The sequence below is a fragment of the Symphalangus syndactylus genome, chromosome 11, assembly GCF_028878055.3.
Source record: "Symphalangus syndactylus isolate Jambi chromosome 11, NHGRI_mSymSyn1-v2.1_pri, whole genome shotgun sequence".
In the NCBI taxonomy this organism is placed as follows: Eukaryota; Metazoa; Chordata; class Mammalia; order Primates; family Hylobatidae; genus Symphalangus; species Symphalangus syndactylus.
The window spans coordinates 38,260,483-38,285,020 of NC_072433.2; the positions used below are offsets into that span (position 1 = coordinate 38,260,483).

Sequence of the window (24,538 nt, forward strand, 5' to 3'; positions counted from 1 at the left end):
AAAAGCTAGAAATGATTAAGCTTACTGAGGAAGGCATGTCAAAAGCCCAGACAGGCCAAGAGCTAGGTCTCTTGCATCAAACAGCCAAGTTGTGAATGCAAAGGAAAGTTCTTGAAAATTAAAAGTGCTACCCCAGTGAACACACAAATGATAAGAAAGTGAAACAGTCTTATTGCTGTTATGAAGAAAGTTTGAATAGTCTGTATAGAAGGTCAAAGCCACAATATTTTGTTAAGCCAAAGCCTAATCCAGAATAAGGCTCTAACTCTCGTCAATTCTGTGAAGGCTGAGAGAGGTGAGGGAGCTGCAGAAGAAAAGATTGAAGCTAGCAGAGGTTGGTTCATGAGGTTCAAGAGAAGAAGTTGTCTCCATAACATAAAAGTGCAAGATACAGCAGCAAGTGCTGATGGAGAAGCTGCAGCAAGTTATCCAGAAAATCTAGCTAAGGTAATTGGTGAAGATTTTCAATGTAGATGAAATGGCCTTTTAATGAAAGAAAATGCCATCTAAGACTTTCATACCTAGAGAGAAATCAATGCCTGGCTTCAAGGCTTCAAAAGACAGGCTGATCCTTTTGTTAGGGCCTAATACAGTGGGTGGCTTTAAGTTGAAGCCAATGCTCATTTGCCATTCTGAAAATGCAAGGGCCCTTAAACATTATGTTAAATCTACTCTGTCTGTGCTCTATAAATAGAACACCAAAGCCTGGATGACTGCACATTTGTTCATAGGATGATTTAAAGATTATTTTAAGAACATTGTTGAGACCTACTGCTCAGGAAAAAAAGATTCCTTTCAAAATATTACTGCTCACTGAGAATGCACCTAGTTACCCAAGAGCTCTGATGGAGATATAGAAGGAGGCTAATGTTGTTTTCATGCCTGCTAACACAACATCCGTTCTGCCACCCATAGATCAAGGAGTAATTTCGACTCTGAAGCCTTATTAAGAAATGCTGTAAGGCTATAGCTGCCATAAGAAATGCTATAAGACTATATAGCTGCCGTAGCTTCTGGTGGATTTGGGTAAAGTAAATTGAAAACCTTTTGGAAAAGATTCACCATTCTAGAAGCCATTAAGAACATTCATGATTCATGGAAGGAGGTCAAAATATCAACATTAATGGGAGTTTGGAAGAACCCAACTGCAACCCTTATGGATGACTTTGAGGGGCTCAAGACCTCAGTGGAGGAAGTAAATGCAGATGTGGAAATAGCAAGAGAACTAGAATTAAAAACGGAGCCTGAAGATGTGACTGAATTGCTGCAATCTCATGATAAAACTTGAATGGATAAGATGCTTCTTATGGATGAGCAAAGAAAGTGGTTTATTGCAATGGAAACTACTTCTGATGAAGATGCTGTGAACATTGTTAAAATGACAACAATTGATTTAGACTGTTACATGAACTTAGTTGATAAAGCATTGGCAGGGTTTGAGAGGACTGACTGCAATTTTGAAAGAAGTTCTACTGTGGTAAAATGTTATAAAATAGCATCGAATACATCGAATACCACAAAAATATCTTTTTTTTTTTTTTTTTTTTAAGAGATGGAGCTTCGCTCTTGTTGCCCAGCTGAAGTGCAATGGCGTGAACTCGGCCCATTGCAACCTCTGCCTCCCAGGTTCAAGCAATTCTCCTGCCTCAGCCTCCCAAGTAGCTGGGATTACAGGCATGTACCACCAAGCCCAGCTAATTTTTGTATTTTTAGTTGAGACAGGGTTTCACCATGTTGGTCAAGCTGTTCTCAAATTCCTGACCTCAGGAAATCCACCCACTTGGCCTCCCAAACTGCTGGGATTACAGCTGGAAGTCTAAAACCTTCAGAATAAAATTCTAAACACCCATGTCATTAATGTATGAGTTTTGATATAAATTTTAAAATTCCTTCCAGTTCCATACCACAAATGTGGTTATATGGTCACAATGTTTATTTCTGACCTGGTATTTAAAATAATAGATACATATATTATTTTATATCATATTATACTAAAATAATAGATATATGATATGATATATGATATATGATATTTTATTATATTATATATGACAGTATAATAAATGTTACAATACATACACACAATTATTAATATTACTATTAAGGAGAAAAAAACAAAATCATGCAATTAAACCATAGGCTCAGCCTTGATTCTTCTAACACTGACTTGTCAACTTTTTCAAATTGCCTACCATATTGATTTACTCACTGTAGGACTGACAGAGTAAAAATGTGAAAGATTAAATTTTAACATACCCTGTCAAAGAGTGCAAAAAGTTGTCTCAAGACATCTGAAACAGGCAACTTTAAATACGTGGCGAATTCTTCAATTCCAATTCTTCCTCCTTTTGAGGAACTCGCAATAGATGCATATTCATCCAAATGCTTACGAACACCATCCCAATCTAATCTAAACAAACAAGGAATTATAGATACATGTTATTAGACCTTTACAATTCACATGGACATTTTATGATCATTATTTTACTAATAATGTATCTAAGAGAAAAATATTTTAAGTGTTAAATTTGTAAAGGAGAATAAAATAGGTACTTAAAAGCACATATTCAACATATATGCAGGCATTTAATCTTTTAAAGGATACTTGTATAACCGACAATTATCTCAAATATCTCAGGGAAAGAAAAGTAAATAAAAAGAAGAACATTGTAGTGGAATAATAAATTATTCATGAGAAGAAAATAAAAAAGCAAATATTTTAAATCTAAACATTACTTAGTGAGTCTATAGTAATGTATTAAGTTTTTAAAGATGAAATAACAATTCCTGCTTTCAAGAAGCTTTCAGGCTGATAATGAATTCATATTTCACAAAATGTTATGATAGGGGGATTCATTAGACTATACACATGTCCTCCAAGATTAGTTACGAAAAACCATGGTGATAAAACACTGGAAAATGCACTGTAGCTTACATCATATCCTACCTTTGCTTTGTTGAATTAAACAAATGACCTAACATATACTTCTTAACCCAATTTCAGTGGCTAACTAAACTTTTTAAATCTACAGAACATTGTAACCATAATATGCAAACAAAAGCAAAACATTTTTGTTATCTTACAATATAGATAATATTTTCTATATCAGTTATCAAAATATTATACTTTAATACTGAACTTTGATATAGTAACTGGTTCTTCAGCTCATTCATAGACAGGATGTTAATTAATAAATTCTGCAAACTCCAGATAGGGATGAGAACAGAATGAACTGCAATAAGGGTAGAGGGAGGTTGAGGGTTACACCTTTTATAGCAAATAGCTCAACAAGAATGTTCTCAATGGTTTAAACTAGATCTAAAGAGCACGAAGAAGATTTTTGCCTTTTTTTTAAAAATAGGTATCCAGAAAAAAAGGCAGATCTAGGGCAAGTATTTAATATTCAGTGATGGTAAGAATTGCAACTATACAAATCAATTCATGTTTCTCATGTGAAGTTCTGACTACCACATGCCAGTATCATCTAATGATGCTGTCCTTGTAAGAAGGTGGCAGGATTAACTTCTCTGAGCCACTAACTCCCTCTGAGTAGGGAGGCAGATCTGTGTGGATCCACATTTATTATCCCTTGGTCTCCTCCTGTGACCAGTGCACATATCTCTGAGTTAACTGTTCTTGAAAAAGCAAAAGTAGATGAATAAAATGTGAGATAAATTCACAACTCCGACTTTCCCAATATACACCAAGTGGGAACTAGAGCTAAGCATTAATGAAGCAGGAGAAAATAAACAGATAGGATTTCAGATCCCTTTTGGACAACTTTATGAAAGTGTAGTCATTTTTAAATACACTTACTTCAATTTCCGGCTAATTTTAGTAAATTCCACCAGCCCAGCTTCCATAGGCAATGTTAGCTGTCCTGCTGAAATCATCAATCTGCAATCTTCATAGGTATGATCTGTTACCGGTATTCCCAGAGCTCTAAAAGTATTAAGAAGCAAACTAAAATTCATTTTTTTTTTAAAAAAAGTAATCATATTTCACTAGGCTTTAACTGGTTCCAAACAACAGCAAAAGTATTTACTACTTTTTAAACCAGTAACTGTCGCATTTCTTGACAAAGAGACATGTTTCTCCATTTCTTCGCAGACTTACTAAGGATTAAGTTAATCTCCTTATATCTACATGCTTCTGTCTGTGTAGCTGATAATTTTTGCTTTGTGTTTTAACTATAATAATAATAATAGTTGCCTTCAGTCTCATGGAAAGTAATTAGAAGACTTAGGTTCAAGTCCTAGTGGAGTTTTTTTTACCAGCTATGGATGAAGCCTCACTTTTCTCATCTGTACATAGGAGTGAATACTATCCTTATTCCAAATGGTTATTGAAAGGACAAAAAAAGAATGCCTATGGAGGGTACTGTTTAAACAGATAAATGGAGCCTCACACAGTGCCCCTCACCTGTAATCCCAGCACTTTGGGAGGCCAACACAGGCAGATCACTTGAGGCCACGAGTTTGAGACCAGCTTGGCCAATGTGGTGAAACCCCATCTCTACTAAAAATACAAAAATTACGTGGGTGTGGTGGTGGCACACCTGTAGTCTCAGCTACTCAGGAGGCTGAGGCAGGGGAACTGCTTAAACCCAGGAGGCAGAGGTTGCGTGAGCTGAGACTGCACCAATGCACTCCAGCCTGGGTGACAGAGGGGGACCCCATATCAAAAAATAAATAAAATAAAATAAACAGATAAATGGCATTTGTATATAGTGTAAGTAAGCAATCTATTCAAATTGCTAGCTGTCTATGTTTTTCATCTTTTATAGCTAGAGATCACCTTCTTGCTACATAGCAATCTTCCAAAAATACTGTAGCAAAAGATATTTCTTCTAAACCTAAACATCCTCCATCCTTAAGGGAAAGTATAACTCCTAGTTCCTACTTCACTACTCACAGATTAAGTGATAGTGAATTAGATTTGAAAAAAATACATATTTATAAGAACTGGAAAAACACTGAATACCAAAAAAAAGTTGCAGTACATGAGATAAAGATTCCTCTTCACTAAATTTTTATTCACAAATATTCAGTGAAAACCACAAAATTATGTCTTTAAACTGCATTGGATTTTGTTGAATCATTGCTAGAAACATTACATTTTCAATGAATACAATCAGAATAAAACATTTTTTTTGGCCAGGTGCAGTGGCTCACGCCAGTAATCCCAGCACTTTGGGAGGCCGAGGCAGGCGGATCACCCGAGGTCAGGAGTTCGAGACCAGCCTGGCCAACATGGCGAAACCCCATCTTTACTAAAAATACAAAAATTAGCTGGGCATGATGGTGGGCGCCTGTAATCCCAGCTACTCGGGAGGTTGAGGCAGGAGAATCACTTGAACCCAGGAGGCGGAGGTTGCAGTGAGCCGAGATCGTGCCATTGCACTCCAGCCTGAGTGACAGAGCAAGACTCTGTCTCAAAAAAACAACAACAAAAAACAAAAAAAAATTTCTTTCTATCTAAAATATTTTTTCTAAGCTCTTTGATTAATAAGTGTTGTGGTATAAGAATATATAAGATGGAAAATTAAATTTTAAAATATTTTGGGACTTATAATAATAAATAGTACAGTATAATAGTTAAGAGCTTGGGCTTTAGTAACAGGAAATGTGGATTTGAGTTCTAGCCCAGACAGTCACTACCTAGTGTGACTTTGGGCAAACTACTCACCTCCCCAAGTCAGCTTTCTTACTTATATCATAGAGTTGATGTAAAGATAATGTTAAATAACTTAAGTTGAGGGCCTACCACAGTACTTGTGTCTTCAAATGCTTTTATCATATACTTTCCTACTTGAGTCTCCTAATAATCAAAACCATGAGAAAGACAAGGCAATGATTTTAACTCCCATTTCACATGTGAGGAGAAGGGGATTTGGAGGAGACTTGTCCAAAGTTGTGCAGCTAATCAAGGTCTTTCTTACCCTTTATCACAAGTCATTATTACCTCCGCACCTTTGAATTCAGAAAAAGGCTGTCTAAACAAATCCCTTCTCTTGTTTCTAAGCACAATTTGGGAAGCCAAAATATCTGATATAAGTTCTCTCCATTTTTTTTTTTTTTCTTTTTTGAGACGGAGTTTCGTTTGTCGCCCAGGCTGGAGTGCAGTGGCATGAAAACTTGGCTCACTGCAACCTCTACCTCCCAGGTTCCAGCAATTCTCCTGCCTCAGCCTCCTGAGTAGCTGGGATTACAGGCGCTTGCCACAATGCCTGGCTAATTTTTGTATTTTTAATAGAGACAGAGTTTCACCATGTTGGCCAGGCTGGTCTCAAGCTCCTGACCTTGTGATCCACCCACCTTGGCCTCCCAAAGTGCTGGGATTACAAGTGTAAGTCACCGCACTCAGCCCAGTTCTCTCAATTTCTAATAATTATCTTGCTTTCTACTTTTTGGATATAAGCTGGCATGAAAACATAAGAAAGGAAGAGAAGGAAATAACATAAAAACTAACTTTGTAGCTGATCTAGAAACTAGATAAAACAAGCACTTCTATATACACTTCTATATACATTTAATAGCAAATTTTTTGCCAAACATTTATTCTATTTTGAAAAGTTATTCTGCAGAAAAATATTAAGATACACATATTAGAATAAAACATATACTTATAGAGACACATACATATACATATATACATGGCTGGCTATATATATGAAATCTGGCTGTAAAGCTAAATTCAGCTATGAAGCTAAATTCAGAGTTCTCATTGAATTTTTACTAAGAGAATAAACACTGCTGGTCTATTAGCTCCAAACCTACCACTGGGAATGACGGAGGTGGTGTGTGGGAAGAGGGTGCACACCTGGAGGGCTCTGAGGCTACCTGGTTGGTGGTATAGTATAATACATTCTTTCATTACAAGATAGGGGGTGATTTATCTAGTCAGAATGGCCAGTTAGAACTCCCTTATGTGCAGGAAAATATTAACCTTATGTTTTATAGTTTCTAGATCCTAATTCATAGCCATCCATGAAAAGGTGTCTTTTTCCCTCTTCTATGCATCTCTTTTTGCATTGCAAACTTTCTCTTTTTTGGTGCTATAGTCAGTAATGCCTTAGAAACACTCATCCTTGGGCAGCTATATGAAGGTCGAAGGGATAGAAGGTGGGCCACGGCAGGAACCACTGGGATCATCACAAGGCTCAACTGACAGTGGCAGGCCAGCTTAGGAGAATCCACCCTGTGCAAGGCACTGGCTGGTCTTTTCTGGTTATTGTATCCTCTCCAGTCTTTCTGGTAAAGATATATTTCCTTATTTGTGGTATGCAGCTGGGGAAAATATTTATAGATTGTTATACTGACCTCATCCTGGGCACATTATCTTACGTATCAAAATGAGTTGGGGAACGAGGCCTTCGGGGGTTTAAAAAAATCCTTAAAATGAGTTAAACGACATGTGCCAATAATTTTCAAATTATTTATGCGTTATAATCAAATATAGACACTTACTCTGCCATTAAATTCCGGACTTTATTGGCAAAAAGGACAGGATCATTTTTTTCTTCATCATTTGGTACTTGAACTGGCATAAACTGAAAGACAAATATACCTTTCCATAACAATGTCTTAAGCCTAAGACATTAAATGCCAAGTAAATTAATTTATACATTATCAATACATTAAATCATCTACCTTTCTAGAACATAGGTTATATGAGGTAATGGGGCACTGGGCTTGTACTCAGGAGATCTGTTTCTAAGCCCTGGGTCTGCTTGTGTGTTAACTAGTATGTCATTTAACTTTGCTGAACCACCTCCTCAACTCTAAAAAGAGGGCTAAGATCACTACTTCCCTGGTGATTGTGAGGGTGAAACAAGCCAGTGTCTGGAATTCCGGAAGTGTAAAGCTGTAGCTACTAAGATCTTTCTTCTCGAGTTGCATTTTCTACTACTCCCATCCCTTTATGTGAAAACTTCTTTTTTTCTTTTCTTTTTGTCTTTCATCTTCTCTATCCATTCTAATGTCAACCATATTTTTACTATTTGTTTGAACTTTATGTTTTGTCATTTATTCTGCTTTTTAAAAAAACTCAGTATTGGCTTTACAGCTTTTTGCTTAACACCATTTTTTGCTTTAGCATTTTTAATTGTACTTTTTCTCTGCTTGATGTTCTGTGATGCCTCAATTGTACTGTTCTTGTTTTTATTTATGGTTTTCTAACATTAACAAGGTTTTAGTGCCATATTCAAGTTATTATGTATTTTTCAGCACCTACTATATACCAGGCAAGATTAATAGGACCCTATTCCCTGCTCTAAAGAAGATCAATATTTTAATAGTATAGAACAACACATTGATAACCCCATATGCTAAGTGTCATTACCCCTATTACCCCCAATTATAGATGGGGCTCAATAGCTTAATTAACTTACCTAAAGGCATACAAGTCACATGGCCAGAATTCAGCCCAAGATTTGTCAGATTCAAAAAAAACCTTATTTTCTCCACTAACCATCCTTCCTGGAGTATGAAAGCAAGAAGTAGGAAAGGATTAATTTTGTCAGGGGCCAGGGAAATGCAGCCAAAGAGGAAGGTGGTGCCTAGGGAAAGAGTGCACACAGGAAAGCTAATTCTGTTAAGGGTGCTCTATAGAAGAACTAATACTTGATGTTGGCTTTTTAAGAATAAGTGAGATTTTGCCAATAGTTACTGTTTATTGAATTATAACTACAAACCAGGCATCATGCTAGGTGTTTTACATACATTATTTTATTTCATTAATTTTTCCCCCATAGTAGGTGCTCAGGCACTGCACTAAGCCCTAAAAACATGACAGCAAAGTCCCTGCCCTCAAGAAGCTCTCCATTCAGTAGGGTAGAAATTTATGAAACAGTGAGCTAAATCCACCAATAAGAGTTACCATCCATTAAACATCTACTGTGTGCTGGGTATTTTGTATTAGGGGCTTTATATGATTAACTCTCTAAACAATTCCTTGAGGTAAATCCTACCACTTCCATTTGATAAATAAAGAAGGCAACTAGAAGTAATTAAAAATACCATTTTTTTCCAAATGGACCTGTTTTCAAGTCTTGTCAATCATATTAAGAAACCCGTAAGCATTGGTATCTCAGAGGTGACATTTAAGCAAGGGAATGACATGACCAGGTCCAAGTTTTTGAGTGGTAACTTCAGCAGTAAGGACTGTATGCACCAAAGAAGAGAGTAAGAGCAGGGAGAAAGTCTGGAAGCAGCTGCAATCATGGGAGAGATAATAAGACCTTGAGTAGAGGGAGTGAGGGTGTGGAGGATGGCATGGATGCAAGTTGTATTTTTAAGATAAAATGTATGGAATTATAGAATAACGTGCTATAGGACATTTTTACTTTTCACATTTATCTGATTATTTCCTCTCTAAGGAGGCAGCTGCAAGCTGCAGAAAGAGTTCTTGGACTAGGTTGCTGCCTGAGATCTGCCGTGTGATCCTGGAAAAGTCATTTAGCCTTTATGAGCCTCAGTGCCCTCTCCTGTCAAATGAAAAAATTTAACTACATGATCTCTGAAGTCCTTCCCATTGGAATTCTGTGTGTGGCTATTTTGCATAGTTGTTTTTTAAGATGGAAAAATAAACTAAGCCACTAGAGGTCCCCACATCCTTATATACCTAGAATAACTATCTTTGCAAAGAAATATTTCTAAAAATTCCCCGCGTCCTGATCTAGTAAAATTTCTTGTATTTGCTTAGTATAAAATCCAAGAAAAAAAAACAGGAAGTTGAAATTAATGTTCATAAAATCTCTAACAAAACAGTGTAAGAAATTAAAGTTTTTAATTGCCATATAATTCTTCATTTTTTAAAAAAGCTAAACAACCATTTGTAATACACTTGATTTGTAGGTCATAAAAGTACATACCGAAAACCTTGAAAAAGAAATTGCTGCCACACTGTTAACCAAACATAATATAATGAAATACAGGTTTGGTTTTATATTAGTGCAGGTAGTATTTTTCATAAAATGATTTTTAATAACTCTCATATTGGTGTGACATCTTATTCTTAAGGAATAAAGTTCCACTGAGAGTACAAAATAATTAAAATCCTAAATTTGACACCCATGGGCCTTGGAGGCCCCATTCCTCCTAAGAAGCAATTCAATGGAAATTCTAATAAAAAGTCACCTCTCCTAGGATAAGACCTTGCCCTCTATATCACATTTCCATTTTGTACAGTCATTCAAGGCTCACAGTATGAATGTACCCTTTATTTGGAAAGGAAAATCAATCAAAGAGAGGGGAACATGATTGCCACTATCTTTTATAGTTCCCAACACACATCTATATACCCCAATGACTTCAAGCCCCTAAGTTTTCCTTTCTAACTTCATCTTCTCTCAGTATCCTCAGTACACACATTGATGACTCACTTGACATCTTGGCCACAGATATTCTTCTAGACTCGACCTCTGCCATGGAAACAAACTTATGACTCTAATCTCTGCTAAGTTCTTCAATCAGTTTCCCCTCATTATCCATTAGTGTTTATTTCTCCCCTAATCTGGTCTTGCATAGACCATGACAACCTAATGGTCACATCTGGATCAATCATCCCTCTTTATCCACTCCCTCTGGCAACATCTCCCTGCCTATCTACACTGGACTTGGGAGTCGGATAATTCTGTATTACCTGTTACTTAGAATCTTTCACTTCTGCCATGCCCACAGTGACAATCACACACCCTCAGCCACCTCTCCTGATCTTGCCTTCATATTCCTGTTAAGGACCACTGAGAGATGCTAAAAATGTTACATATGCTCCATGCTTTTCAAGTTGCAATTCCACTTTTACCTCACTCTTTTGAGGTACAAATGGTACTTCACTTTCAACTTTATAAAGAAGACAGCTTATGTGAACTTATTCCCTTCTATTGCACCTGAAACTGGCTTCACAGCTCCACTCCCCTCTCCTTTCAAATACAGTATTCTCTGTACCTTCCCCATACTTAACTTTGCACCATCCTGTCCCAGATGAGGAGGAGACTAAGCGACACGTTTCTCAGGTTAACATCTCATTTGTGCTTTTGGTCCCAGAGTCCCCCACTTCCTCTCGGTCCTTAAATTGCATACAAGCAATATACAAAATTCTTCAGCCTACTATTTAAGACATCCATCAACCAATGCCAGTCACTTACATAGATTCTCAGTATCACTAAAGCTAGTTTATTCATTTTTCTTGACTATATATCAAGCACATTCCTTTCTACTAAAAAAATGATGAGGAAGATTGAGGAATTATGACACTATAATCAATCTTTTATTTTTTCCTTGTAACAGAAAAGAATTTTAAAAGGACAATCTTAACAAATATGCAGTTCTAGTTCTTCCTATAGTTCTTTTAAATCTTCAAAGAGAAAAAATGCAAAAGAAGGAAGATATTTTTAAACAATGCTTGCTGCTTCCTTCCCAAAAGAACAGAAACATCTAGATGAGACAGAAAGTAAAAGTTAGTGCTTATTGAACACTTACTATGTGCCAGCACATAAGTAACCTTATTACTCCTCAAAACTCTATAAATTAGGTGTCATTATCCCCATTTTTGTCAGTGAGAATGCAGGCTTAGAAAGGTTTAATTTTCTCAAGTACATACAGGTAAGTAGTAACAGGATTAGAACAAAAACTCTAGTTAATACCCTTTTTATTTCTCTACTAGTATTCACAAATTCCAGAATTTTACCAAGTTCCAGAAGAAATTAGCTTTGTTAGAACAAGTACATATGTAGGGTGTGTGTGTGTGTGTGTGTGTGTGTGTCTGTAGTTGTGTGATTGAGGTTTTCTAAAAGGCTCATTTTAGATTAAAAACTACAAATAATTGTAGTGCATTTGGATACTTAAATAAACTATATAAATATCTTTGAATCTTCCCTAAGCAATTAGCTCCCTAAAGATCTTAAAAGTGATATATACATGTAGCTGTTGATGATAATACTCATTATTAATTGCAATCTTTCCCTAAATCAGAAATTCTTTTTAAATAAAAAAAACAAACCTTTCTATTACTTTAAGGAAATGAAATGCCCACCACAGAGTATTTTAGGCCCAATGCTAGCCACTATAAGCTCACTATAAGTTTTTAAAGGAATTTTCCTAAAGAAAATACAGTAGTCTCCCTTATCTGGGATTTTGCTTTCTGTGGTTTCAGTTACCAACAGTCAACCATGGTCCAAACACATTATATGAAAAGTTCTGGAAATAAACAATTCATAAGTTTAAATTGCATGCCATTCTGAGTAGGGTGATAAAATTACATGCCATCCTGCTCTACCCTTTCTTCATCACAAGGAGAAGAGGGATGAATATAGTACAATGAGATGTTGACAGAGAGAGAGAGAGAGAGACCACATTCACATTCAACTCTTATCTATATTGTTACAACTGTTCTATTTTATTATTAGTTATCACTGTTAATCTCTTATTGTGCCTATTTTATAAATTACACTTTATCAGAGGTATGTATGTATATTTAGGAAAAAAGTTAGTATATATAGGGTTTGGTATTTCTTGCAGTTTCAGGCATTCACTGGGGGTCTTGGAACATATTCCCTACAGATAAGGGGGGACTTATTATATGTCTAATATGCCCACTACAGACAATTTTTATTTATCTATAATATATACCAGATAGCTTCTAAAGTCAACATGCTTTGAATACAAACTGAGATATAGCCTATGAAGGAAACTAACTGCACAGTCAGTGTAAATGGCTTGTTTCCATTCATAAACTAGCTGCGGCCCACTTAGTGCTTTATAGTGTGACTTAGCATGTATTCTCTCTCATGAGATAAACTAGCAGACTCTTAATTCATGTCACATTTTGCAATGTTTCCTACTAGCTATTTTATTCCCTATGCCCTAAGCCATATCCTTATAAAGGTATACTTGTGAAGCAGCTGGTTAATAAAAGTATGACTAAAAGATACTTTAAGAACACCCATTATGCCACATTACAATTCAAAGAATAACTTTTAGTAGAACCATTCTGTAGACAGACGTCTTCATCATTGTTCAAGGATGCCAGAAGAACAATTACACAGGACATGAGGTTTAGAACTAACTATATTTTTAAGATCCAAGAGTCAAGAAAATAATAACCTTTTCAAAAATACTGTGTGTCTCTATGTTGGGAAGCAGAGAGGGCTGGGAAGAGGTGGTAAGAAAATATTCCTAAATATTAGATTCATTATATCTTAGATATCTAATGATTTTGGTAATTAAAGTGTTTGGTAGTCATCATTACTGAGGGCAGACTTGTGAAACTAAAGGATATGGCAGTCAACATATTGGGGTGTCATGTGACTCACAAAAGCAAGACTAAAATGGCACTTTAATAATTCATTCAAAGTTCATTTGAAAAACCATAAAATTAATATCATATTCTTGAATAATATATCTTGAATTAGGTTTACCTAATATTCAAGAAGTTCTAAAAACATGTTTAAAATAAGATAGTAACAAGGATTTCCATCAATTTTAAAGAAAAAGAAAAAAGGGGATTACTTGAGAACAACCAAGACAATTGAAACTGGAGCAACTAAATGTACTGAGACCACAAACCAATCTCAAGCTGGGCCTCGGCAGACATAGTGGAAAAGCTGGAGCCTCAGAGATGGCCCAGCTCTTACAGAGCTTCAAGCCAGGGTGTGGTATACTCAGTGCCTGAAGGGCTGCTGGGATACATCTTCAGTTAAATCCAACAGTGAGTATTAAAATATTAAAATATCATAAAGTATTTAGGAGTCACCTGGGTGAAAGGGGGAGTCATAAATTTAAAGTAAACATAACTAAAATAAGAATATCTGTACTAAATTTGAAATCCACCAATTCTCATCCTCTTGTTCTGCACTACAATTCTAATTCATCAAATCTCTGTCGATGCAGTTATTTTCAAGCAGCTGAAAGTCATTTTATTTGTGAAGTTATGGAACAAAGAATACATTGTTTTCTTTGCCAGAAAAATATGATCCAAACAGGTCTCAGAACTGGCTGGAGAATGCAAATATTGTAATTTTTTAAAAAAAGACAGAAAGAAAGAAAAAAAGAGAAAGCCATGACACAGAAAGGAAATGTGGTAATAATGGTCATGACAAAAAAATAAAAAAAAAAAGAGGAATCTGAATACCTCTGTTGTAATGCAGTTTGACCACTGACATGCTACGGCAAAAAAGACAGCTTTGTGTACATTTCTACATGTGTTGCTAGATCTTGTTTTAGCTACAGAGGAGTACATTGAGAGGAAGAGACAATACCTTGCAGAGAAGATAGCATGTCTTTTTTAAAGTATGAGTTTTCTTGTTTTTTTAGAAAAATGAAACAGGCCTAGACTACCTGAGCAGCTATTAAAGAAGCAAGAGCAGTGCTCAGAGTATTTAGAAATATTATGATATAAGGCTTCCTGAAGTGTATTCTATAGAACACTGGCTCTGGGAGATATCCAGAGAAAAAGGTTCTGTAAGTCAGACATTTCAAAGGCACTGAGTAGTCTTGAGAAAAAAAAAATTCATTTTGTTTACCTTGATACTTCCTAACATTATTAAATTAGTTTTTGTTCCTCAGGAACCTCTAAGAAAAACCCAAGAACAAGTGTGGGTTTTCTTTTTTTTTTTTTTTTTTTGGCCACAGTGAGAGATACTGAACTGGTTTTAAAAGTGGGGGTGTGTGAAATATAATTAATAAACAGATATTTTCAAGACAGGTAGAAAAATGCAAATCTCAAGAAAATTTCACTAAACTCATTCTGAAATGTAATTTGCCCTCCTAAATCATTTGGTATTACCAACAATCTCTAAATGGCCAAATCACTAAGCTATCCAACAAAGCAAAATAGTATTCTTGTGAATTAAATTCCACAGTCCTGTCACTTAGGCACTAGACCCCACTCAGAACTCTGCATGACACAAGCAAACTTAAGGTTTTCATTACACAATCCATGGATGCAATTAGAAAATCTAGGAGACCCATTATCAAACCGTCTCTCTTCAGAGACTACCTGAGGGTACTGCTAAAACCGACTGGATTCTGAATTCAGGGGTCTATTCTACATCATATCTAGAAACTAAGAACAGCTCTGGAACCAACCTTTAAAGACTTAAAAACCTGGTCGAAATTTTCAGAATACTGTAATAACTCCTCTCTCACTACCTGCCACTGTAATTCAAACCGAAAGACTGTCCTGTGAATGATGGTATGTGCTGCCTCCCAGATAGAATTTCCTTGGGCTTTTCATGTGCAGGGTGATTTCACAGTGAAAGCTTCTGACCTCTGTGTCTCTCCCCTAGACCCCAAGTAGCATCTCTTAGCTTTCACAAAACATTTTCTTTAAGGAGGTGTGGGGCTCTATCAGCTATCATCAGTTCCTTTTGTCAGGATGTGAAAATATATCATTCAACTTGGCAGAGGTCAGCATTAAAGGAGTAAAAAGATGACAGCAAGGTGATGCCCCTCTGGCCAGCCAGGGTGGTTACATGTTTCAAGTTCCCAGAATCTAGAGGTGTTTTCTAACATGATTTCAAGGGCTAAATCTGACAGCCTAGGTTTATATACACAATTTTTAAAACACCAGGGTTTATGTTATGGGTGATGGACCTTTATATCTGGTCTCTCTAGACTAGAAGTTCAAAATTAAAGGAAAGGCCAAATCTCAAGTTCCAAGGCTACATTTTGAATGACTTACCTCAATTTCTACCTTTGTGAAGAGCTGGCAGAAAGTAAGCATACAAAGCTGAATGCTGAAGAGAAAAAAGAAAAGTCTATCTTTATACAGTAATGCAAGTACCATCTTATATTATTCAACAATCATTTCTTTACACACAAATACCCCCACATCACACTTCATATATATTTTGCATTTATAAATGCTACACTGCAGCTATAACACTTTTTGGGCCTACACAACTATTCTTTATTTTTTTTTTTTTTTTGAGACAGGGTCTTACTCTGTCACTCAGTCTGGAGTACAGTGGCATAATCATAGCTTACTGCAGCCTCAACCTTCTAGGTTCAGGTGATCCTCCCACCTCAGCCTCCCAAGTAGCTGAGACTACAGGTGTGAGCCACTGTGCCCGGCTTAGACAAGTATTCTTGACAATTATTATTCAAAAGTTAAATCATCAAATGAATACCAAATATGTATTTGAGTCAGAGCCTCAGCTCAACAGACTAAACCACAAATTTGAAGTTTCCTTGACAACACAGACTCAAAGGCCCAAGTCCCTAGAGAAACTACCCAAGGCCACATTTTAAGGTACGTAAATGTGTTTATAAAACTCCTAGGTAGATCATTACATTTCTGAACTCTTTTTTGACATTAAAAAAAATCAATGGGCCTTTCCTTAAAAGCGGAAGCTTTATCAAAATTGTCCCAGTTATTAATAAATGTTTTAGTTATGAGGAAATCTGAAAAGCTGCAAATTTCATCGTAAAGGCAGGCAAAGGCTGTCTTTAAAGTGGTTAAGCAACCCTCTCAAAGATAATGTTTGAAATAGTTGTTTCTACTTATAGTGTTCCAGTACATATTTAGACTCTCTGAATAAGATTTCTATTGGATTTTTAGTTTAGTCTCATTAGACAACTGACCCAGAAACCAGCAGAATGGATCAAACTACACATTTAAGAAAAGAACCAACCAATCTCTTTTCACTGTTAAGAAATTAAAACATAATTTATCTGCAAAAGTTACCTGAGGGGACTTATTTAAGGAATTTAGGAGCTTAAGAATTTAGTTAAAAGAAAGAATTTAGAAAGTAGATATATCACTTTCATAATTAATTATAAATTGTTAATGTGTCAGTTCACAAATCTTCCATTTGAAAGAAAAAAATCTTTTACTATCTATAAACTCTAAAGTCAATCCACACTATCTAGCATAAGTTGTTTTTAATTATTTAAATGGAGGTGTGGAATTCAATTACTTGAATAGATGCATTCTATTCTGAAAATTCTGAATACTGTAAAAAAAATGAAACCACACATAAAATCTCATTTAACCTGTCTTGTCCACCCTACAGACAGACCAAATACTTCTTAGACTGATACAAAACTTCTCTAAGTTTATTCCAAGTCTCCTTTTCCTTGGGATATTCGTTTTGGTATGAAATCTGTTTCTTAGAATCCGTATCTAGAGTAACACTTTGAGCAAGGGCAATTGAGAAAACAGATTTAGAAGTAACAGACACAGTGCTAATAATATTAAGTAGATGAGAAGAGAAAAGTGGACGTGAGATTTGCAATAGATAGGTGCAATATGGCATTTGAACAAAACAAAGCTGTGCCTTTTAAAGATTTTGTGTTTGTTTAAAAGTCCTGAAAAATTTTTGACTCTCAAAATATTTTTTCTCCCTTTCATTCCTGAATTCTTTCTCCTAATTTCCTTTTCCTCTTCTCACATACTTTTCAGTTGAGAAGGCTAGATTAACTAAACCCGTCTATTATATTTTCTATCCCCAGTTCCTCTTCCAGAAAAGCTTTCTCCTATTTGATCACCACATTAACCTGGACTGCTGGGCAACCAAAAAAAGTCCTATTGGCCACATCACTATCTCTGTAAGGAACTTAACCTGTAAAGGCCCAAAGGATGGCACACCTCAGGAAGTGGAAGTATGCTACGCATCCATTGTTAAGGCACTTCGTTTTCCCAAATACTTTCATACTACCTGTTTCTCCCAATTCTCCCATTTCTAAAAGCAATCGGGAATTCAAAATAAGTAATGGCATGAAACATGTATTTTAGTCAAATGAATAAATTGATTTCCTGTTAAGTGAAAGATAATATGCTGTTTAGATATCCTTTACAATTTATGTTCTCTATTTTTGGTGTTATTTGCTTATCTTCAATGATTAAGGACTGAAGCATAACAAGAATATAAGTGTTTCATATGCGTTAATATTTATTCTACTGTCCCATCAGTTACCTATTCTGATTTAAATTTATTATTTCAAAGCAATGTATATATACACAAAATGGAGAAATTATGCAGTTTTGATTTCAGAAGTTGGTTGGATTACACTGAAGTTATCTAAAAATCCTACAATGTGCTTAAGGCAACTGACGATTTCCTTAAATATTTCCAAGTGATTGTCACCTATCCATCAACAATGTTATCTGAGCTTTGTGCTTAACAATATGAAAACTGGGTAAGACCCTAAGGGAAGTCTTCAAATTCGGGTGTTTCATATGGCTCTCACCAAAATTTAAACAGGTTCAGACTTATTCAGAGGGAACTAAACAAACGATCTTGAGATAAACCAAGTTTCTACATGTTCTGTTCTTTTTAAAGGCCTACTTCACATCAGCTTGCTTAATAATGAAACTGTATTCCTCTTCTCTCTTAAGTAAAGTGCTTATAGAAACTGCTGATTCCAATGCTTTTCAAATCCAAGAGCAGAACTGAAACCTTGGTTAGCTATTTTTTCAACTCATATCAGACACATCATAGCTATTTCAGGCCATATGACTAAGTTTTTCTGAATGGCTTAAACCAACATAGTAAGTAAGGATAGAGACACTAGATAATGCCAAATCTGCAACGGAGATAAAACTACAAAAGTAAAGCTAACTATGATGCAAACTAGGTCACTTACGAACTAGCAGACAAACACTTGAGACCCATTTGGATGGGACAGATGACTAAAATTTTGCACACAGGAGACTCCAGGGGTTAGTGGTCAAGATAGTGATGCTCTCTACAGAGACTTATCAGTTATAAGACTTAGGGCTCTGATCAGAAATCTTTATGCTTTTAAATATAACAATATTTTTAAAATAATACTTTTTTAAAGAATGAATAAATGATCTTTCTTTTTCTTCACTAAAATAGAATTTATATAAACTAATAATAGACATAAGTGACTTACAATGTATATCCTTGCCATGTCCAGGTCACAGTATCCTATAATAACAAAATTATTTTAGCTGTTAGTCTGGAGGAAAAATACTAAATAAAATAAAGATCTTATATTAATATGGGGATTCATGTATTTTTTCTGAAATTAAAAGCAACATGTTGATAAGTAAAATAAATACATTATTGTTAAAGAACAGTGAACTGCCATGAATTCTTGGATTACATATCTACATAGCAAAGATCTTCCTAATGTCAACAACTTTTGATGAAATGACTTGTTCTAATTTTTTAAAAACTATTTTACATGCTTAGCCACTTTCCTCCTAATATGAACATATCTGGATAATTAATTTGCCTACAAAAAACTCAGAATAGATCAGTTTTCAAAAAAAAAGCTTGTTTGGGGGAAAATAAAATAATATGAACATACAATAAACTCAAACCTATAGGCAGAAGTACAACGAATAAAAGTTTGATAGATTTTAATTCTTTTTTTAAAAGAATAGATGTCCAAGGTTGAAAAACCAGCCCCTAAATAGAAAACTGATTTGATGAATAACCCTTAATCTTAAATAGTAGAGATAACTAATAATTATATCCTGGCTTTTAATATAAATTCTCTAGTACAGAAAGTTCCTCTCAGAACAAAAACATTCCCTCAAAAATCTTTCTTTAGGAAAATGGTGGTACAATCAATATCTAGAGGACAACAATGTACCCAACTGGAACAGAAGAGACTACTTCCTTCTGGACTTTATATAAGATGTTAAGTTAGGCCAGGTGCGGTGGCTCATGCCTGTAATCCCAGCACTTTGGGAGGCCAAGACAGGTGGATCACTTGAGGTCAGGAGTTCAAGACCAGCCTGGCCAACATGCTGAAACCCTGTCTCTATTAAAAATTCAAAAATTAGCTGGGCATGGTGGCACATGCCTGTAATCCCCACTACTTGGGGGGCTGAGAAAGGAGAGAGAATCACTTGAACCCAGGAAGTGGAGGTTGTAGAGAGCCAAGATCGCACCATTGTACTCCAGCCTCGATGACAGAGCAAGACTCTGTCTAAAAAAAAAAAAAAAAAAAAAAAGACATTAAGTTTTCTCAGGTATTTTCTTATTTAGTTAAGCTACTTACTACCAAGGCTCACACAATTAGTAAGTACTGAGGCAGTAATGAAAGACCAAGCCTCTTTAATATTTATCCTGCTATTTCAATACTTCTTCACTAGTAATGACCACTGAATCAAGAAAAATTTCCTTCTAGAGTTAATGAAAATCACAAATTTTTAACTATTCATTCTAATGAGACCCTAATCTGGGAATTAATGACACCAACATGGTGACAACAGAGTAGAGGCTAAGAAAATATCTTCCTGAAGTTCAGTAATAGCAAAATAATCTTTAATATTGGTATCAATGGATATGTGCCTATCTTGCAAAATTTTAAAAACTAGATGTGGCGAGCAGAATGAGCTTTCCCATTTGCGTCCACCATTTATCTGTTCAAAACCTTATTTATATATTAAAAGGGGTTCCAGAGAATCTGTGCTACTTGGAATATTGAAATTCTTCCTGTGGTAAAATACTGTGCTTACCAGCTTGTTTGGGTATCTGAGGAGGATTGGCTGCACTGGAACTCCTGGAATGAAGGCTCCTGCAACCACATTGAAACTTTATAATGTGTTTTTATGTGAATAAAAGTTTTATGATAAAGAGAAAATTAATAAATAGTATAAATAGACTGAATATTGTAAGAGTATGTGTAACAGAAATCATTTGCTAAATGTTGGTAAATGCCTAGTGCTTACCAAAATGAGGGATTTTTTTTTTAATTAAGAACTACTGAAGCAAAATATTAAATGCTGTGCCTATGCCACTTAAAATATTTGTTTATTCATTGATTTATTTCTCCACTTTTTTTCATTTTCCAAGTGTTAATATTCAACAGAATTGTTTTAAGTAATGATAAAATCAAGACAAAGAACAAATAAGAAGAAAAGCTACATGAAATCAAATGCTTGAAGCAAGAACTACCACACTTGCTAGAAGTGAGTCATAACTTTGCTGCTGAGCATTCTAGCAGCTAATACAAAAACATTTTAAAGTATTACAAATTATAATGAAAACTGCATTTACTGACTTCTAATGTTAAAAAAGAAGTGAACCTTAGAAAGCATCTGAAGACATTATAATGATAATGAGATAGGTTTTCTACTTGATGACATAGAACCTTACGTGTCTATGAGGGTTCCCAAACACACACACAGCCACACATCCTAAGCGCACATGCATGGAGTGGACACTCCAAGGGGAGAGGAATTATGACACCAAAAGAGAAAGCAAAGCAGTAAGTTCTACGGATCCACAACGTTAAAAAGTTGCTATCAGAAAAGAAAAAAATGCTCAGAGCAAGCTAAAGAGTTATTTTGTGTATTTCTGTAAAATCATTTGTGAAATCTTACATATTACTTTGTTAGAATACATAATTTAATTTTTCTCACCTGGTTTAAAAGTAATCAAACAGGAACGATTAGTACAGGTACCTTCTGGGAAAACTAGTATCTTGGGAAAAAAGGAATAGATTTAATATTTCAATCTAATTAATAAATTATCTATTTACTCGCTTTCTTATGACTTCACAAACAGCTGCCAATGCTTAAAAAACAAAAACAAAAGGCTAACACTTGATTCTAATGAAAGCTACTATCAGATTATTCAATTTTCTTGTAAAGAAAGTGTTGTCTATTAATTTAATTAGAAAATGGATTTAAGCTTTGAATAAAGAATATACTTAACAAATGTCTCAATGATAAAACTAATGATCTGAATAAACTTAAAAGATGTAGAGCATAATTCATGGTCAAAGGGTGCATTAGGCTACATTAAATTCTTTCTTCTGCTATATATCCTTAACCAAGTAATTTCCAACTTTGTTTCAGTTTTCCCATAAATATTTACTCCCACAACATATAGTTCAGGCATGTCTTGAGGGCAAAGGAAAAAAGATATGTGTACAATGTGCTTTATGTTTACTTGAATTAGTTGACATATGGAATACAACTTAATATCTTTTTTTCTTTTTGAGGCAGTGTTTTTAGCTTTTAACAGATTTCTTCATGTTTTCAAAGTAAAAAATATGCAGTATGTTAGTTTCCCCATTAAGTAAAATAGCAACTTAATTTTCTGATGCTTTTAAAATTTAGCCATGAATAAATTGCTAAGTGAATAAAATAAAATAAAGTAAAATCCTGCACTCACAGCAGTTAGCAAAGTGTTTTTATGATAATTAGATAGGGAAAACATTATTGGGCTACATTGCCACAATAACAGGTTATTTATGAAACAAAAATTATGAATAGATATAATTCCATTCTCCAGTTTAAAAGTGGATTTCCTATGACAACGGGATACAATATCAAATATACTTTATTCAGTGAAAATTCAACAACTAAACTACTAACAATTAATGGATGTACAGTGAATCGTAAAATCTCAGAGCTGGAAGGGCCATTAAAAGTCACCTAGTAGATCTAATGCTTGATTTCTTTCTACAATAGTGGTAGTTCAGCCAATGCCTGAAAATTCTAGAAAAGGATTCCACATCAGACCATTCCACTTCTGGACAGAAAGTTGTTCCTCAAGATGAGCAAAATGAGCTGAAATTTATCTATGTGTTATCTCCCACCTACCAGTCCTAGATATATTCTTCGGATCCACAGAGAAAAATCAAGCCCTACTCCCAATGCCACCTATTCTCAGTCCTTTTTTAATCATTCCTTACTTGCTTTGGTTTCTAAAACAACCCGTTTGGTCACATACTTTCTCTTGGACCTTAACATCTTCATGTCATCATGTGTGGCCAGATAACTGTAGGACTATTAGTCTGCTAGAGATGAGTTGTTTTCAACTGGGCAAAGATAAAGGGGTGCCTATTAAAATCACCCTTGGCTTATTTTGCAGTAAATGTTACCCCCCAACCCCCACATTCCAGGGAAGGGGGTGGTGAGATGGTAATGTTTGAAAAAAGTTCTACAGGTGATTTTGATATGCCCCTTGAACTGAAAAGCACTATCTAAATATACTTCAGGTGAGATTAAAGATTTAATCACTTACCCACCACAATATTGAGTATAACTGAGCTTATATAATCAAGCTTATAAAATATGAAATAGGAGATACTTTAGTATAATGGTAATAGATACTCAGGAATCTCCTATCTCATCTTTAAAGTGGTAATTAAATTTAGAGTTAGAGAATCAAATTTTTATAACACAAAGAGAAAATTGGTTCAAAGAGTTTGGAGAATAAAAAAGAATAATACATTTAATTCCATGGAGTATCTCATGGGGAAGAGGACTTCTTAATACTTGCTACTGTATTTATTCTGCACCTATTATGCTAAAGATACCTAGTATAGGTGTCCACAGATATTGCTATCTGTGGATTCAAATGAGTAAGTCTACCTATATACAATTAATAAACTCCCAACATATTTAAATTATTAACATCTACCATGTTTTACCTGGGGCCATTCTCCTCCTGATGTTGTTCGCTTTATTATTTCATTTATTGTGTTTTTTCGGGAATCCGGATCTACACGGGACACCAAAACTGGTTGCACAGCCCGTAACAGTCCTTTAAAACAAATGAAAAGTCACAGGCAAGACATTTTTTGGCTAAAGCAACCACAGCAATAATACTAGATATATAACACATTGTATGGAAAATTTAAATGAGTAAATCAAAGAGAACAATTAAAAAACAATTTATTAGAACTTAGCTTCTAATTTTGAAAGAAGTGGATATTTACAACTAAAAACATTTCATTTATTTAACAGAAGTAAGCAGCAAAAATACAAAAGGAAGCAAATGTAATTTTCTCCCTAAAGGTCTCCTAAAGGTCTTCTTCCTCAACTGACATTAAACCTTTGGAATATGCTACAAGATTATTGTTTCATTTTAGGAATACCTTGAAAACTGATTACGTGAATTCATAGTACACATAAGTAGGAGTAACCATTACTCATAATACTGCAATTTTCAGCAGAACATTTTTTTAAAATAGCTTCCTAACACAAAAAAAAATCAACTTCAATTTACCAAAAACCTATTGCTACACAATTTTTCAGGAAAAAGCCATATTACACAAAGCATGGTAGTTACATTAAAAAAAAAAAGTGTCTTAGCTGAATGACAAAGCTGCAAGAACTACTATTACTTCTCCAGAGCACTGAGACAACATCAGGGAACTTTCACACTCTCTCATCATCTGATGTTTGCAATAACTTTGGGACAACAGGGAGTAATTACTTGGAGACAATTCTTGAGGGAGACCAAAGCATCTGGTAGGAAAAACATTTCACTTGCGTCATTATTTTTTATGGCAGGAAGTACCTATTGTTTCACATCATAATTTTCAAAGAGCTACACATAGGTCCCTCATGGAGATTTGGGGGGCAATAATGAAGAAAACAGAGTGAGGAGAAATCACTTAACTGCATTTAGCAGCCTAATATCCTGAAGATAAATTCATGAAACAGCATATACCTGTGTTTTCATAGATTCTCTCAAATCAAACATGGGTTAAATTCTCTCAAATCAAGCATAGGTAGTATCTGAAAACTAGTCTTTCTGGCTATATATAAGAACAGAAAGACATAATGGTATAGTGATAAAAGTTTCAAAGAGTT

The 24,538-nt window shown here is 35.0% G+C and overlaps 1 protein-coding gene across 2 annotated transcripts in view; it reads right to left on the reverse strand.

The window, feature by feature from the left end:
• Nucleotides 1–24,538, reverse strand: part of LPCAT2 (lysophosphatidylcholine acyltransferase 2) — a 77,395-nt gene that overhangs the window by 32,036 nt on the left and 20,821 nt on the right. For both annotated transcript variants that reach the window (XM_055299276.2, XM_055299277.2), the window contains 8 exons: nucleotides 23,371–23,483; nucleotides 21,350–21,410; nucleotides 20,444–20,502; nucleotides 18,865–18,899; nucleotides 15,686–15,740; nucleotides 7,471–7,553; nucleotides 3,818–3,943; nucleotides 2,257–2,410 (listed from right to left, as the gene is read on the reverse strand). In XM_055299276.2, coding sequence (XP_055155251.1) covers nucleotides 2,257–2,410; nucleotides 3,818–3,943; nucleotides 7,471–7,553; nucleotides 15,686–15,740; nucleotides 18,865–18,899; nucleotides 20,444–20,502; nucleotides 21,350–21,410; nucleotides 23,371–23,483 — 686 coding nt within the window. The remainder of the gene's footprint in view (nucleotides 1–2,256; nucleotides 2,411–3,817; nucleotides 3,944–7,470; nucleotides 7,554–15,685; nucleotides 15,741–18,864; nucleotides 18,900–20,443; nucleotides 20,503–21,349; nucleotides 21,411–23,370; nucleotides 23,484–24,538) is intronic.